This window comes from Homalodisca vitripennis, chromosome 5 (assembly GCF_021130785.1).
Source record: "Homalodisca vitripennis isolate AUS2020 chromosome 5, UT_GWSS_2.1, whole genome shotgun sequence".
In the NCBI taxonomy this organism is placed as follows: Eukaryota; Metazoa; Arthropoda; class Insecta; order Hemiptera; family Cicadellidae; genus Homalodisca; species Homalodisca vitripennis.
Window position 1 is genome coordinate 116,204,367 of NC_060211.1, and position 16,828 is coordinate 116,221,194.

The window sequence follows — 16,828 nt, forward strand, 5'->3', positions numbered from 1 at the left end:
TTTCCCAGCTTAGTCTACTGTCTCTAAAAAGATTCCTAATAGTTTAACAGGCTTAAAACATTTGTAAATTACATGGTCCATTGAAAAAATTATATTTTTCTGTTTTGCTATTGTTTACAACAAGCCTGTTAGCCTGAAACCACTCAGTTGCTACCTTCATTGCATTTTCTTGTATTTTTTATTAAAACCATTAAGTGTACTATGGTGATTTAGAAGAGTAGTATCATCAGCAAACAAAAACTGACATACAGGGTAAATTGAAAGGAAAATCATTAACTGCAACGATAAATAAAAAAGGACCTAAAACTGAGCCTTGTTGCACACCAATTTGAATTGTTTTTTTTAATGAGAGACGAAGTAGAACCCTGAACAACCATTTTTTTTCTATTTTGCAAATAAGATACCAAACAAATTCAACTCACTACCTTGCACACCATAGCAATAAAGTTTACTTATAAGTAACTCATGAGGTAATGCTGTCGAAGGCTTTAGACAAATCAATTAAGGTTGCAGATGATGTTCTTTTTATACTCAAAATTATGAATAACATTACCAACTAGAGTTTCTACAGCTTTTGTAGTATTCAGTTCCTGGTAAAAAACCCAAACTGCCTCTTTTACATAAGAGACCATTTAGCATGAAAAAGTTTTGTAATTGGTTTTTGATGCAATATTCAAATATTTTGCTAAAAATAGGTATTAAAGATATGGGACGATAACTGGAAGGGGTTTTTTTTATCACCCTTCTTATAGATAGGAACTACTTTTGCTATTTTTAAACATTGAGGAAATGTGCCTTCAATTAACATTCGATTAAATAGATAAGTTAGTGGTTTCAGCTATGACACTGATAATCTGTTTAGTAATCTTATTCGAAAAACCATAGTAATCTTCACTACCCGATAGATTTAATTCAGAAGCACACTTTAGGACATCTTCAACAACAATTTACTTTCCAATATAACGTATTTCTTGGAGTACAACTATTTACATAATTATTTACTAAGCTAAGAGCTACACTAAAATCATCAGGTACTTGAGTTTTATTCATATCTAGTGCTACAATTTATAAAATAATCATTAAAAAACATTAGAATCAATATAAGACTCATTAGATTGCACTTCTGTGCTTTTTTCAGCTTTGATAATATTCCATGCAGCTTTACATTTATTTTTAGACCTCTTAATGTAATCTTCATTTGCCAATAGCTTTTCTACCTTAATCAAGGCTTTATACAGTTTTCTAGCTTCCTTGTACACTGATTTAAGCCAACAGTTCTCTTTCTGTACCTTTACTATTTTTTTAAATTGTCATAACAAACTAAAACAAAACTTCTAAAATTCTTAAGTTTTGGCGTAAACCATTGAATATTTGGCCTTTTTGAATTTTTAACTATAACTGCTTTTAAATAACATGTTTCTTCATATAAACTAGTCAATTAAATTAATAAACAACCACTCTCTCTATGGAATTTCCTCAAGTGTCCAGGTCAGTACTGTACAAAATTGTGTCAGAAAACCTAAACTTTAAAAAATTGTGCTCAAGATGGGTACCCAAACTCCTCACTGAGGATCACAAAAAAAAAAGAGATTAAGCAGTTCTTTGACTTTCTTGACCCGCTACGACGAGGAAGGAGACGACATGTTGAGTCGAATTGTCACAGGAGATGAAACATGGGTATCCCATATCACTCCTGAATCAAAGCAACAGTCCATGGAATGGCGGCACACAACATCTCCAGTCAAAGTCAAAGCCAAGCAAACGCTGTCGCGGCGCAAAGTTATGGCAACTGTGTTCTGGGACAGGCGCGGTGTTTTGCTAGTGGACTTTATGCCGCGAGGAATGATGATTAACTCAGAAGCCTACTGCGCAACCCTGGCCAGTCTCCGACGCGCCATTCAGAACAAAAGACGCGGCATGCTGACAAAGGGAATTCTGCTCCTCCACGACAATGCAAGGCCTCACACCGCTGCTCGGACACAGGAAATGATCGACTCTTTTGGCTGGGAAGTTTTGAATCATCCGCCGTACAGCCCCGACCTTGCTCCGAGCGATTTCCACCTTTTTCGTTACTTGAAAAATCATCTTGGCGGGAAGCGCTACAATGACGACGAAGAAGTCAAGACGGCCGTGAACTCCTGGTTGTCATAGCAGGCGGCAGATTTCTTTGAAGAGGGATTTCAAAACTTAGTTTTAAGATATGATAAGTGCCTTAACAAACAAGGCAACTATGTAGAAAAATAAAGAAAAGTTGCAGATTCTGAAAATAAATGTATTTTGAAAAAAATAATTGTTGTTTATTTACAAAAAAAAAAAACGGCCCTTACTTAAAAAACAGCCCTCGTAGTAATCTCGGGAGATTCACATTAACCTAAAAAATTCCTTTTGGTTAATTTATACTTGGACTTCTTAATACTAATACCTAATACTAGATTTAAATGTTTGGACTTGGAAAGCAGTTGTAAGATTTTATTGAAAGATTTTCTTTATGCGTGTCACATTTTGACACCTGTTAGAAAAGATTATTTCTTCTTGTGAGGTTTAAGAGTTTATACTGTATTTTTAAATTTAAATTGGTTACGAAGTAGAGCATTTAGTGCCAGTAATTTATGTTTCTGGATTGTTTAAGTGTGGTTTGAAACATAATTGTAAAAATATTATATAGTAAGCAAACTTTGAAAATTCTGGTTGTGACCAAGTATTTCATCATTTGGACACATTGCACCTTGGCCTGTGTCCTTAACTTATGCCACATAATACTCTAATTGTTAAATAATTTTAGTCCTTTGTGCCAGATTCACTTTTGGCACATTTGTTGTTTTTCTTATTTCTTTATATTTATTCTTTATTCTTATATCATATCATGGGTAATGATCATTTGTCCACTTCCAAGCTTGACATAACATATCATTCTTACAGTTAACTTGATTTTTGAGTAGGATATATTGGCCAAACTTGTATTAGAGAAGACTCAACTAAAATTAGAATATTTTAACACCTTCAGGCACTATCTAATCTGTACTCTCTGTGTGATTATGTAATGTAGGACAGTGACTTGCTGAACCTGGGTACAGGCAGTGTCAGCTGGTGGGAGGTGAACGGTCCGGGCTGTAAGCCTGTGTACCTGGCCAATCTCAGCACTCTGGAGGTGCCTTGGCGACCTCTGCGGCCAGACTCTGTCTCCGACTGTCTCCTGGAATATCATCTACTGGAGTCTGCTCAGGCTTTGCTCCACCTCTGTTTGGCCGTTAGTACAGACTGCTTTACTTATGCAATACCATGATAAAACTATGGTAAACTTGAAGAGCAAAGTTTAAACCATTACAGTATGGTGACTAATATAACATTATATCAGTTTTCAAAAACTGTATGCTTTGTTATAATTATTGTAAAAATGTTATTATCTTACATGAATAGTTGTTACTGGGATCAATCGTAAAGCGTCAATAAGGTATTTTTTACTCCTTTTGTGTTGAGATACAGTGAATAACTTGGAGCCAACATTATGAAAAGTTGTAATAGGTACGAGTAGTTTTTATAAATATTTTTGTGTTGTACAACAAACATTGCTCTAACTAATATTTTTATTGCAGGCTATTGGATTGGTATCAAGTGTAATCATAAGCTGGTCCCTTATGGATGAAGATGACACCTGTAAGTACAATTAATTATACATGTAAATAATAAGCACCATTACCTTAATAAAATAAAATCAATAGATTAAATTAATTAAAATGCTTCACTTGCATTAATCTCTTTTATACTATCTCAATAATAATCTGAATATTAGTATTTATATTGTTTAAAAAATTATAAATATTAAACTGTAAATAATGAAAATTTTATCTCAAAATGAGGACAGTAAGAACAAAATACAATTCAGTGTACATTAAACCAGGCATGTGCCTAGCAGCATGATGTATACACAAGTAATCCCAATCCCTCCATATTCTGCTACATAATGCAACTTAAATTTACACAGACAAGGTATTTTAAAATATGGACCAACATTTTGAGAATTGGTAAAAATAAATAGAAATATTTATATTTGTTTTAGTTCAGAGCTTTAGCTTGCTCGATTTAGGGTTTAAATATATATTTTTGTAAATCTTAAATACTTGGATACAAAATTATAATTTTAGATAAAGTTATTTATACAGATATAACTTATTGCAAGAAATATGGAAATGTTGAATGTTGTTATATTGAATTGTTGTAATATAAAAATTCATAATTTTAGTAAAGCTTTAATATATTGATATAGAAATTCATTAAAACCAATAATATAACAAAACATCTCCTGAAAAAAGAAAAGAAGTTTTGTATGATGTAAAATGTGAAGTATCAACACCATCACTGTGGCTCTCTCTATACTGGGTAATTTTGACTACTCTTAACCCCAGAATGGCTGTAGACCTACTTTGTAATTCTTCAAATGTTATCTTTGGTGGCGGTGGAGCTACAATGTAGTCGTTTTGGTAGCTTTTGTTACAAATCAACATTTAATTGTGAAATACTACTCCAAATGCAAAGTAATGCATACCAATCAAAAGATACTTGCTTTTTTATAATACATCTTCCACAGCCTCATAATTTATATAAGTAGAGGTGGCCACCTGACCTGGAATAAACCGGGAAATTTTTAAAAACAGTTTTTCCATGTCCAAGAACTTATAAAAAAACCAAGACATAATTTGAAAGTTCCTTGAATCGAGAACTGATTATTCTCGAAACATTGTATTTTTTGCGACGTGGATCGTGAAATTGTTAATGAAGATCGACGATATATATATATATATATATTCGGGAGCTTCATCTGAAGGTATTGACCGCAATACAAATGGGTTTTATCTATTTAAATATTATTCAGTTTTGTTGAAGTAGGGTCTCCGGACGATATTGTTCAACTCTTATTCTTGAGTGAAAATGGTTATTTTGACAAGACGTGTATAAGATAGATAGCACAGGCCTAAAATTTACACTATTCACCCTTTAAACAAGGTTAATAGTATGGTTCGTTGAATAATATAATATGTTTGACAGTTTTATAAGAGGTGCAACCCAGTTTTGAGGTGTCATTTTGGAGAAGAAATTAGTGAGTAAGCTACAACAAGTAACGCCAAGAAGGGCGCATTTGCATCTGATATGGTGCACAGCAATGACAGAATGAGCTGAGGCCTGAGCGGCAGGAGAAACCGAGACAATTTATTTTCTAGAATTGGTGGCGGATAAGTGGCATTGTGTGGTACCGCCCTGCCACTCATGTCTGTCTCAGTGTCGAGTGTTCCCTATGTGTAGAATACAAACATTAAACTTTAAGTTTCAGCTCGATCCGGCACGCGTAACCTACTGCTTACCGCTCCATCATGGCCAAGGCCATGGTTGGTCTTTGATTGAGTGCTCCTCATACACATTCTGATTGGGTCTTACAGATTACATAGTTAAAACAAAGAAAATTAAGTTGTGTTATGATATCACAGTAACATCTAAAGCCCACTGAGCTGCGTTTACACTGGCAAGAAATTACGCAAGTTTTGTTTCCAACTGTAAAAATCACGTCTAAACAGGTGCAAGAGCTCTCACGATTACTGCTGCAACCAGTGATGAACAGTTGTTTGCAAGACCTGGATCAGTGTCGGCTATTAAAATTTCAATTATAAACATTCCCCAGACATCTCAGACTTCGTAATCAAATAAAATCAAAATAATCCTTATTATTAATTTGCACATTTTGTTGTACTATTACAAAATTTAATATTAAGGTCTTAAGGGAAAGTGCTCAAATTCTTCTAAAGAATATAAAGCGAAATTTGCTAGAGCACTGCATTTCTTGCAAATATAGCTGGTTACGATAAGCCGTCACTGCTGCACTTGGCATAAGGGTTAAATACAGTCTTACAGTTGTTTTATTTAGCTTAAAATTATATTAGAGAATCAGAAATTTTCGATTGGGAAAACCAGGAAAAACTGGGAATTTGAAAAGAGGTTGTGAGTGGCCACCCTGTCAATGGTAAAAACCTTTTACTGTGAGAGTAACATGAGAGTTTGTGCACCGCTAGCTGACATTTACATAATTTATAAAAAATCATAGCTGGATTGGTTTATAGCAAACAGTACCAATGGAAAGCTCAAATCAAGCACTAAATCTTGCCTGTTGTAAGTTTTTGACTAGAAAAATTGTTTTCGAGCTAAGAATTATTTATTCTACATCTGCAATCAGTATTTTGTTGTGTTCCTAATTTGCCATAAGAGCTACAAAAGTATTGCTATCTAAAGTATTTATTGCCTGTGTAATTTATAAGTTACCAAGTAAAATTACATATATGCTACACTTCAAGCTGGAGTTTCTCTCTTGGCTCGATCAAACTAGTTGTGTATTTAGTTTTTGTTGATTTTGCAAAACTAAACCAAATTACGCTTTATAATATAGTGAGTCACTATTTTCTTGAGTGGTTGGTTCGCGTCCGCAATATTCTCGGTGAAGGTTGTTTTAGTTTTCAGATTTCGTTGCACAGTTTATGTTGTAGTTATATGTAGTGAAGTGAAGCGTAGTGTAGTTTACCATTATAAATGTTGTGAAATCTATTGTGTTTGTGGAAAATATAGTGAGTTTTGGCCAGATATAGTGGTTAAATTTCATTGTTTAAATTTTAAGTGAATTCTTGAACTAACTGGGATTATTATTGTAAATTTACTTTTTACTCTGTACATTGCTAAATCATATTTACTTACATATCTTAATGTACAAATGAATAATTACAACATTGCTACTTCATAAAATATTTTACAAGGTTACAAGATATGAAGAGCTGAAAATAACCCTTTGAAAATGTGTTTTTGTTGCATTTTTATACATTATAGTTTTATGTATTTAAGAATTTTAAAATATACATTTCTATGTATGGAATTACATTTAGACTACAGGTGTTAAAAGTTGTTTATATTTTTCTGCATAATAGAAAACAAAATAGTTTTAGGAAATGTTGCTGTAAAAAAATAATTTTTTGTGTTTTGACTGATTTCATATAAAATAACAGAATGATGTGATTTGCGTTATTATTTTCTTTAATTATATATTACGAGTATTTAGACATTTTAGACATATAAGTGTAATTTTATAGAAATTTTATTTAACACTGACTTTTTTATTTTAGAGGAATCAAAAAAATAATATTTATATGTATAGGGAATAATATTTAAAAACTTCTTTACATTTACATTGATGGGATAAAGAAATTATTTATATTTTTCTTAAGCATTATTTAAATTAAAAAAAAAAATCCTGATCCAAAAACCAAACTTTCTCGTTTTCCTGATCATAAATTTTTTCATGTGCTCATCTAACGTAATATAATTAATATATTTATAATTTAAATCTTAACGCTGAATAAAATTATATAAAAAAACTAATAGGTTTGTGTAAGAGAAATAGGTTTTATAATTTTATGGACAAAAATTGTTTGTAAAATGGTCCAAAAATAGCTGGCAACAGGTACTTTTAATATAGCCGCCTCTAGGGTTAACTATCCAGTCAGAATGCACTAGTGCATCTACCATGGTCAGAGTGTTAAGAATGAAGAAATAAATGAAAAAAATATTATTAAAACTAATCTCATATAACCAATTTTTCTGAACATTTACAAGACTTATTTTAACAGTAAATCTGTTATATTTGTAAGGTATCTTTAATCTCCTTCTCATTAATGAAGTATCTGATATTTTGTAATTAATATGAATATTCATTGTTGTTATGATATAAAATACTAAACTTTGTGACTGTGATCCCTTTTGTTGTTTATGGAACATTACACTTTTATTTAGAAGGGCTGCAATACAGGGAAAATGTCTATTGGACATAATTTTTAATTTTTTTGCGCTGTTTCAGAAATTGTGTGGTATTGCCTTTAAATGACTTGATTTCCCAAAGTAAAGTAATTTTTTACTTTTAGTTTTTTTTAAATTTTATTACTTACAGTTTTACATTTCTTGAAGCTCATTTATTTTAATTTTAAAATTGATATTATAAATTCCATTTGTTTTTTAATAATTTGTAGTCAAACAAACGTCAAGCAAATGATCCCTTAACTGGCGAAAGCGCTTTTTAAATAAATTAAATGTGGAAGAATGTAAAATGTCTTTTCTATTAAAACGTCAAGCAAAATCAAAACTCTGTAAATTAAATATTTTTAGTAACACATTTTAATATAAAATATCTTTTCTGGTTTATATGGTATAATGATTGTAGGAAAGAATGTATATATCAAGCATGGTTATCATCTTCAACACATTGCATTAGATTTATTAGTACAGGTACTACTTTTTAAGATTACTTGTACAAAGATCTTGTTATGGCGACTTTTTAACCCTCCTTCTGCTTATATAGGGTGTAAAATAATTTGTACACAAGCTTTAGGGTATTGTTAATGTATATAAAATGCATAGTTGGATGTATATAGGCCTAGCCCCAAGTTTGTGGAATCAATTGATGTAGATCAGTTTTTAAATGACATCCTTTGATATAATGATGTCATTTGTTGTAGATCAAATTGTCAGTGTAGAAAGAGATGTTAGCCCCAAATTGTCTGTCATTTGATGTTGATTGGATTTTAAATTAATTTAAAATTTTTAAATCCTCATAATTGTGATTCCATTTGTTATACAAGTCCTAATTTTACTTTGCTAATAGATGAGGTTTTATTGGAGCTCTGTTTGGGTTAACTGGATCTTCGGATTAGCGGGATTCCACTGTAATATACCTAAATTACAAATTACATAGTTTGGAATCAGACTTGGGTAATAAAGATTTTGAGTTACAGGAATAGAAAGAATGTGAAATCAGCAGTCATTGCAACAGTTGTATTTCATTCCAACAATTTTTAAAAACAAAATAATTTGAAAATATTTTATTTATACATATTTATGTTTTAAAGGTCAAAAGAATTGCAATAATTTCAAAAATAATTATTTTTTACTATGTTATTATTTGAGTTTACAAAGCTGTTTGTTTTTGCCTCAACTTATAGGTATTACATTTAGGTGAGAAAATATTATTTAAAGGTGTGTTTTGGTTTATTACATTACAATGCAAGGTTTGAGTTATCAGGGAACTAGGCGATTGTATTTTGCTTTGCTTGTGCCTGCTTTTTAATATTAGTTGCATGTCATCTAATCTTTGATTAACTGCTTTGCATGCTAAACAAATCCACTCTGTATCTATTTTATAATGAGAATTTTTAATTATTTGTATGAAAAACATACATTTATCACTTAGTTGCTCATATAATATATGAAAAAAGAGTATTTAAGCCTAATAATAAAACAAGGATATAAGTGATTCTATAATTATTGTCAGTGATTGTAAATTTGATAAAATTACAATTCTATACTGTTTGTTAGGAGTCTAAAATCGATTGAGTGAAAACATCATTGTAGGATGCATTATGATAACAGAATTTTTCTTATTTAATCAGCTGTTAATAAAATTGCATGAATTATTATTAGTATTCTTGAAAGACTTGTGATTATTTTCCCAATGAATGGTTGATTGTAATAAATGTGATTTCTACTCAAAAAACAGATGTATAAAGAAGATGTATGAAAAAAAACATAAGAGTTCACTTTGGAAACGTCAACCGACCCATTTGGTATCGATCATGTAACTTCCAAAGAGCAATTGACACAGCAGGTGTTGATGCGTATTTTACCGGTAAAGCAATATTACTGATCAAAGAACTTTAGATTTCAAGTCAATCATCAAAAGCCTATGAGTTGTTTTTAATGTGTGTTTAATGCTTTTGTGTGATTTTCCAGATGTGAACTTGTTAACATTTATACAGCGGAGGTTGTTTTTAAACAATAATTTTGATTTTGGTTTAGATATTATTTTATTCAAAGTGAGCAAATTTGTATCATACACTATTGATTATTATATTTATGGATGGGTGATCTTTGTAGATCAAATGGTATTTGTGAGATTCTAACGGAATCCAACATTTCTGACTTTTTTGAGCTGAAGTAGAATTGTTTTTATTTAGTTTTCTCTTTTTGGTTTATGTTAATTTTGAAGTAAAAAACTAACTTTTACAGTGTTCTACATCAGCTAACTAGGTTAAAATAAACAAATCATATCAGAGCGTTGTGACATGGGTAATGTGTCTGGAATCACAACAACCATGTTGTGTGTCAGCTCATGCACCCTAACTCTAAAACATGCACTTAATAAAAAGAAAATAAAACACTAATTATTAAAACTGAACTACAGAATACAGGTCACAATAGGTCTATACTCACTGACCAACGACAGAAAAATGACCAGAGGCCAATAGTAGCGATCATCACAGAAAATAGCGATCAGCATCTAAAATGAGGAAACAGAATTGGGCCTTTTTTGTTATTGGTTCATTCTAAATAAACTTCACAAAACCATACTGGGACTCCACATTGGTTTATTACCAATCTCTTATCTGTTTTGATATTTTAGTTTTCTTTGTTAGTTCATTTTTCAGAATTAATCATCAAGATGAAGGGATGGCAGTGGGTTTTCCACTGTCTTCTATTTATGCCAATATATTTATAGAGGAATTTGAACATAAAGCTTGGGCTTTAGCTCAGTTTAAACCAAAGATTTGGTGGAGGTATGTAGATAGAAGTCCAAAACAAGCTTCCTTTTTTGGATGTGTAATGAGATAAAGGGAAGTCCTTAAGATTCCAAATTTTTTTTTCGAGAAAACACATAGAAAATATTTAAACTGTCAATCAAATCAAAAAATCTGCCAACAAAGGAGTGGCCTACTCATTATTTTATAGAACAAAATCTTTATGTTCAGATAAAGATGGATTAAAAAATAAATTTAAGAGTTGATTCAGATCCAAGACACCCTCAATCAGTAATAAACAAGTACAAACGAAATAGAAGAATCATTCCTGGTCAATAAATCAGAATAGATATAAATTTGTGTTTTGGTCAATATTTTATATGCCGGAATTATCGGAAAAAACTAGAAGAATAAGTAGAAAGCCTAATATTATAACTGCGTTTAAAACACACAACACTCTGAGACAAAGTCTCGTAAAAACAAAGACAAAAAACCACACCCAGGATTTCAAAAACTGTGTTTATGGTATAAAATGTAGTTGCAATAGGTAATACATAGGCAAAAAAAAAGGCCAATAATCTTAGGGTAAAAGAACATAGAAAACACGAGAAAGGAACTAAAAGAAAAGTAAAAAAAAATGCACATCATTGTTGGTCTGAAGACTATCATATTAATATTAACTGGGATGAAGCCAACATAATACATCAGGAACCTCATTTCTTTAAAAGGAAATTAATTGAGGCATACATTAAATTAGCAGATCAACCAATCAGTCAACCACTAGGCGAAATTAACCTGCTTTGGTTGCCAATTCTGAAAAATGAACTAACAGGGAAACCTAAAGTATCAAAAAACAGTATAGTTCCAAGAAGTTTGAGAAATTCATCTAGAATGAACCAATAATTCTTGTTTTCTCCTTTTTGATGTAATTGGAGGAAGTTATGAACTAAATAGTAATCGTCCTCAATTCATGTTTTCATGCAAAACAATAAATGTTTCTTGTTAATTTACACATTTATATGAGTTTTTTGATTTTACTTTCTCCCCATTTGACAATTTCCTACTAAATAATTAATTTTTACATGTTAGGTTTAAAATCAATGGATTTCCTCTATTACCATAAAGTAAATGTGTTTAAAAAAATTGTATTTGTCTTTGTGTATATAAGGTATATATAAAGACAATCACAAAGTTACATTTTCAAATTTTACATTATGTTTAGCTTGCTAAATGGATTATTTTTATGTTTGAAGCTTTTAACAGTTTATTAAATTTCACAATTAATAGCCCATTGAATGTTAACACAATGGGATAAACACATTCTTGTAATAAATCAAATCAAAAGTTATGTGTCTATATATTTTAATATGGGTACACATATTGAAGCTGTTATAGACTATACAGCTGATCTAATTTTTATTAATTATATTGTGTTATATGTAGCAACATGTGTATTGAAACACTTATTAGTAATTTTATAATTTCTAGTTTTCCTTAACATAAAAATATAAAAATAAGTTTTTAAAGGTTTCCATTATTGTAATTAAACTTTTACAGTTCAAAACTTATTAAATGCTTAAATAATATTTACGCCTTCCAACTGCCTGTCTACAAGGTCTGATAGAAAAGTATTCAACCTTCCATTGCTGACCGATTATTATACGACTGATCATTTCAGATCATATGGGGTGAAGAGGAGTCTCTTCATTGTTTTCTGTTGTAAAATTTCAAAAACTGCAGATTTTTTAATGCAAAGATCTCCCAACTCCATTCAATCAATTAATGTTGTAATGGGTTTTTATTCGTTACAAGCCTGCCAGATCATAATTGCCTAAAAATAACTTTTATTTGATTTTCACCCATAAACTTGTCACTAAAAGCTTTGTGTATCATAGAGATTATAGTGTTTCTAAAGAAGGCCAAATTTCTGACCCCCTGCTATAGATTTTATTCAAGACATTGAGTCTTGGAAGCGCAATGGAAGCACTCATGTAATACTAAGCAGAGTACAGTGACTCACTGATTGGGCAGATTGCAACGAATTTCTAGTTCTTCCCAGTCTCGGAAGGGTTCCCCCTTAATCTACATAACCAATCTGAGACGTTTGGTCGCGTAACAGTTGATTAGCAAATGGAGGATGGATACTTCACTAAAAAACCCGTAGTGGTATCCATTGGTACAGGCAGGCCTATTTTGGCTGATTTGTTTCCAAACTGTTGTAAAATGCACTCACTTTATTAACATATTATACAATTTTATTTTTGCTAAAGAATGCATAACTTGCATATAGAAATAAAATAAAAGTTCTGTATACAAAAACAATATAAAAAAAGTATTTGCCAAAAAAACCTTTTGTGTGAAAGTACATAATTAAGTCTCCTGATAGATCCCCTCATATCAATTTTCAAATAACCAAAACATGCAATTTATCATCCAATAATAAAAGTATAAAGCACTTTGTAAAATTATAAAAATTGTGCATTCATTACCAACAATTATTAAAAATGGCAAAGTAACTACAAACACTTTTTATGAGCCAATACAAATACATCTTAACATGTAATCCCAATATGTTTTAAGTCATAGATAACCTAAAAACTTTTACTATAAGATAAGTTTCTAAGTCTTGGTGAAAAAAGTTAAGTTACACAAACATAAGATATTTGGCAAAGAATTGGTTGTATACCAGTTTATATTTTTTTCAAAGCGAACAATTTTAATACACTGTCTTGAATCCAAGCTTTATTAATACTAGGTAGAGTCAAAAAGTTATATAAATCGATTAAAATATACAACCAGTGGGAAATTTGTTTTTTAGCAGTTGGTACTATTTCTGGGGATAGAATATCTGTAATGTTAATATCGTTCAGTTGCCATTGTTTACTCGTGAAGAATATTTTCATATGTCTGCAAATTAATATTTTGGATTAAAAAAAATGGAAATTAGTGAACAGCGAACGAACATTAAATTTTCATGCTTATGGAGACGAGCCGATGAAGAAGAGTCAAGTTTATGAATGGCACAAATAGTAGATTGTACAAGCAAACAGAAGACTAACAATTGACAAAATTGTATGAAAGGTAAATTCATCACATGGTAGTATCCATAGCATCTTTCATAATCATTTGAACATAGATTGAATTTAATTTTGCTTCATTACAATGCCCCCCTGCACATTGGTTTTGTTGGTACATAATTATCCAGCCAAGAACAGTATTACCACACTAGAACATTACCCTACTTCTCCTTATCTGGTGCCAGCCGATTTCATCCTATTTCCGTGGTTGAAAACATTGTTGAAGGGAAAAAATTTGCAGATGCTGAGGATCAAGGAAATGGCAATAAAAACAATTAAAGACATTGCACAATATGAGTCCCAAAATTGTTTGAACAGGTGTATGAACGTTGGGGCAAGTATGTTGCAAAATGAGAGTATTTTGAGGGAAAACAGATGTGTAAGTTTTTAACTTTATTCAATAAATATACATAACCCAATTCCGGGAACTACGAGGGGGTACCCAAAAGTAACCGGAATTGTATTGCTGGCAGCCGGCAGCGTGTAGTACACATTCCTGCCGCTAGGCGTGTGTCGCGCAACCCATTGCGAGCTCAGTGACCCCAGTTCCGTTGTCCTAGTGCATTCTGTTCGTTCGTAGTAACTGTTTTCGCTAACCCTGTTTTGTTCTTGTTTCGTTTTTTGTCATGGCTAGTTTAAGTGAACAACGTGCAGCTGTGAAATTTTGTTTTTTACTTGGTAAAAATGCTGCAGAAACTATTTTAATGTTGAATACAGCTTACAAAGATGATGCTATGGGGAAAACTCAGGTCTACGAGTGGTTCGCTCGATTTAAAAATGGCGACATGTCGATTGAAGACAAACCTAGTTCTGGACGTCCATCAACCTCTCGAACGGACGAAGATGTTGAGAAAATTCGTGAACTTGTGCTCTCCGACCGTCGACAGACAATTGAGGAACTATCAGAGAGTAGTTATTTGGAGATTTTAAGAAGATTGCGCAACAGTGTTCGCCAGAAAAGACCCGATTTGTGGCAGACTGGAGACTGGTTCTTCCACCACGACAACGCACCGGCACACACAGCCATCTCAGTTAGGCAGTTTTTAGCCAAAAACGGCATGGTTCCGCTGCCTTACTCGCCTGACCTCGCTCCATGCGACTTTTTTTTATTTCCACACATGAAAAGAGGCTTGAAAGGTCAACGATTTGACAGCGTTGAAGAGGTTAAGAAAAAAACGAAGCTCGAGCTTGCAGCCATTTCTAAAGATGACTATAAAAAATGTTTTGATCAATGGAAATACCGTTGGGACAAGTGTATTAGTTGTAATGGAGATTATTTTGAAGGAGATAAGGTCGTATTGTAAAAAATTTGATAATATATAATTTTTATAAAATAATTCCGGTTTTTTTTTGGGTACCCCCTCGTATTTGACTCTGCCTTGTATAAAATTCATACTGTAAGTATTTATTTTTACAGTACGCGCGCTGAAGGTTCGGCCCTGTCGTTGCCCTACTAACCAAATAAAAACATTGACTCTCCAATGATCCGTCACGGACGGCAATGTTTAATTCTCGCTCGACAATCAACTTATGGTTAGACCAACTTCCTGTACAAATAAAATTCTGAAACTTCGCAGATCTATTTTCCTGTTTATGCCAATGCTAATGGATGTATTAAGTTTCAATGATTTTTTACTTTTCTTCAATAAAATATATTTTAAAATTAACTGTGCCAAAATTGTGATACAAAAAAGTTTGTATGTGAGGACTTTTTTTTTATTTGGTCAGGAAACTTTCACCAGCGGGAAAGTTTTTCTGAATGAACTGAAGTTAATTTTAGATTTAACTTTTTTCAGATACATAGTTTAGGTTAGCCGTAACTTAGTCTGAAGTGGAATGTATCACCGACACCGCTGCCCTACAGTTTATGGCCCATTCACGTAAATGCAACTCGGCAATACCATTTGAAAGTTTAACATTTAATCACTTTGCAATAGTTTATTTCTGAAAAAAAAAAAAACACTTTAGGCCATAGTGGTGATCTGTGATAAACTAAAAGTTTAAACTTTAATGAAATTATGTTGCATTTCATTGTATTATATTCGAATAGAAAGTGTTTTGGGGTGTATTGTTTATACACTAATTTTATGACAGATGAATGAATACGAAACACTGATGTATAAAGAATCCTGAGAACAGGGACAATAAATATTCAGACTGCAACGGGCCAAACATTGGCGGATGTCTGCAGAACAGTTGTTATATCGGGCAATCCACCCGTCCCCCGCCATAGTCCGCTCGGTTGACTCGGAGCCGAACCTTCAGCGCGCGTACTGTACCTTAGTGATCAAAACATTGAAGCAAAACATAACAGTAAAATGTTTGCAGTATAATGCAAATAGTACAACAAAAATTTAATCTAAAAATTATATTACATAACATATGCAAAACATTAGAATGTTTGTAATCAGTAACATAAAGTTCACACCATATCACTTTGTGCTGTTAACATTATTTTCATTGTAGTATAATATTTCCAAATATTATTCAGTGGATTGTATTAGCTGGCAACACAGCCACAAACCACAGGCGCAGATCAACATACTCATATTTCATTGCCATCTGCAGACACACCAACAGTACCAAACAATACACACAGCCTGCTAAATAATGTTGTATCTTCTACTTTAAAAATATGTTAATTACATTAAAATAAAATTAATAGTTTCTTCAAAATAACTATCAATTTTGTATAATTTGTATTTGCTGTGGGCATTAGAGGAAACATGCATGCAGGTGCTAAGCATCAAATTTGTTATGCTTATGAAATAAATCTCTTTTCTACTTGTATTAAGAAAATCACATAATTAGAAAAAACATCATGTTAGTGATGTAAATCTTATTGCAATAAGCATTTCCTTTGATGGAATGGTTTGATGTGTTAGTAGGATAGTTTTTGCATAAGTAACAGCTGTGAGCCAATAGATTAAGACTGCTATTCTGTTTTAAGTATATTATGTTACCAAAAATATGAGCCCTGCCTTACTTTTACGTATATTATGGAGAGATGCATTTTAACGTTATGTGGTTTATCCTGATTGAATAAGGACTTTATCAAAGGGAATAAACCAATATGATAGAATATCGAAGAACTCAACAGAACGTAACAAAAGAGTTATCGCAAAGACGGGCGAACTGGCCTTTGATCCCAAAATC

General features: G+C 31.9%; 1 protein-coding gene across 2 annotated transcripts in view; it reads left to right on the forward strand.

The window, feature by feature from the left end:
* The window catches only part of LOC124362777 (sodium/potassium-transporting ATPase subunit beta-1-interacting protein), a 63,637-nt gene that overhangs the window by 17,066 nt on the left and 29,743 nt on the right, over positions 1-16,828 (forward strand). For both annotated transcript variants that reach the window (XM_046817556.1, XM_046817557.1), the window contains exons 5-6: positions 3,047-3,247; positions 3,594-3,654. In XM_046817556.1, coding sequence (XP_046673512.1) covers positions 3,047-3,247; positions 3,594-3,654 — 262 coding nt within the window. The remainder of the gene's footprint in view (positions 1-3,046; positions 3,248-3,593; positions 3,655-16,828) is intronic.